We start from the raw sequence: 1,419 nt of genomic DNA, 5'->3' as shown, positions 1-1,419 counted from the left end.
ATTGGAAGTGGCGTTTCTTCAAAATTGCTCATTTTCCACTTGGAATGCCAGGTGCTCATCTACAGCACAGCTCTTTGCGTGATCTTTCGGATAAATTCGAATTATCGCTCTGTTGTTCCGTCCACGGAACAACAATACATTCTTCCATGACTTGCACAAAGGTAATCTAATGCTTAATAACACGGAACACACCGGATACGCTGTTAAATTGGCTGTATCGCGGATCCGGCGGAGATATGATGATCATACATCGTTGGGACTGTCGTCATTTCTGAGCAGTTTCTCTTCTTTCAAACTGCTGTGATCATCAGGCTGCGTACTCCGTGCAGACATTCATTCATGTGATTCATCTGATGCATCACAGTTGTCACGTTCACACCTATCCATATTACGGCCTTCAATTCTTCTTTATAAAATTGGCTTCATCATACACCTTTGGAACTGTCGTCATTTCTGTTGTGAGTCTTCTCGTTACCCGATTTCTCGCTTGTATATGCTGAGCAGTTATTCTGATGATCTTTATGACGGATGACGGTTATCACTACCAAATGTGTCCATATTACGTCATTGAAGCGTTGTTTATCATATTCCGAAACAAATTAATTCTTCATATATAGGATAATATGCTGTACATTAAGCATATTCTTTTTCAAGTCACCAATATTTCTTCTGTACAACGGCCAGCTTCATTCCGTAGGCTATGCTATCATGCATTAATTAATGCAGTCCGGGAGAACAGTGATTTGTCAGTGCTTACATTCGACCGAGTAAAGTTTCATTCACTCAGCAATAAAATGCACAAGCAACAGCGCCGACGAAAGCAAAGAATACGCCACGACAACACGACATTCCGCAATCTCGCCAGCGACCTTCTCTAAAAATATATATCCTCTTACGGTAGATTATTGATACTCAGGTTGTTGAAATTGATAAGACTGTTACAATATGATTGTCCAACGACGAAGGGTCGGCTGTATAGTGGTTTTCATTATTCAGATTTAAATTTAATATCTTCTCCAAAATTCACTTTCATTTTAGTGCGGACCCTTACGTTACATTGCATAAACAAGTGATGAACCATCTCCACGGTATGTTAGAAGGTGCAATTCAGACATATCAGCCACAACGAGAATACCAAATAGAACAGGCAAAGAAAATTTTCATTTGTTAGAGACTTAAATACTGTTCAAGTAAATGCCAAGTAACAAATTTTTCTGCTCGTCAGACAAAGTATCTGTTTGTTGGGAATGTTTCAAGTTTTATGAATATGGTGATTTGGCCATTGTCAGAAATTATCGCGTTTCCCATCCCATCGCATGAATTGCTAAAAGCGATTTTAGTACAAAGGGAAAATGGACATATGACGAATATTGCCCACCGCTGCATAATCAGAAAGAATAGGCAGTGTCATCTACAAAA

General features: G+C 39.2%; 1 protein-coding gene across 1 annotated transcript; it reads left to right on the top strand.

The window, feature by feature from the left end:
- The first annotated feature begins 169 nt into the window (after positions 1 to 169).
- Tsp_13116 (hypothetical protein) lies at positions 170 to 878 on the top strand. The gene is made up of 3 exons (XM_003368816.1): positions 170 to 278; positions 312 to 503; positions 655 to 878. Exons 1-3 carry the CDS (start codon positions 170 to 172, stop codon positions 876 to 878), a joined length of 525 nt encoding a protein of 174 aa, XP_003368864.1.
- Positions 879 to 1,419: the final 541 nt, after the last annotated feature.

This window comes from Trichinella spiralis (genome assembly GCF_000181795.1).
Source record: "Trichinella spiralis strain ISS 195 chromosome Unknown Scfld1828, whole genome shotgun sequence".
NCBI lineage: Eukaryota > Metazoa > Nematoda > Enoplea > Trichinellida > Trichinellidae > Trichinella > Trichinella spiralis.
This window is presented reverse-complemented; position numbering and strand designations above follow the sequence as displayed.

Bases quoted from the DNA above. Each gene is read 5' to 3' on its own strand.
- Tsp_13116 (XM_003368816.1), top strand. From the start codon at position 170: ATGCTTAATAACACGGAACACACCGGATACGCTGTTAAATTGGCTGTA. The intron at 279-311 runs GTTTCTCTTCTT...TGTGATCATCAG, and splicing joins ACTGTCGTCATTTCTGAGCA to GCTGCGTACTCCGTGCAGAC. The intron at 504-654 runs GTTATTCTGATG...TTCTTTTTCAAG, and splicing joins TCGCTTGTATATGCTGAGCA to TCACCAATATTTCTTCTGTA.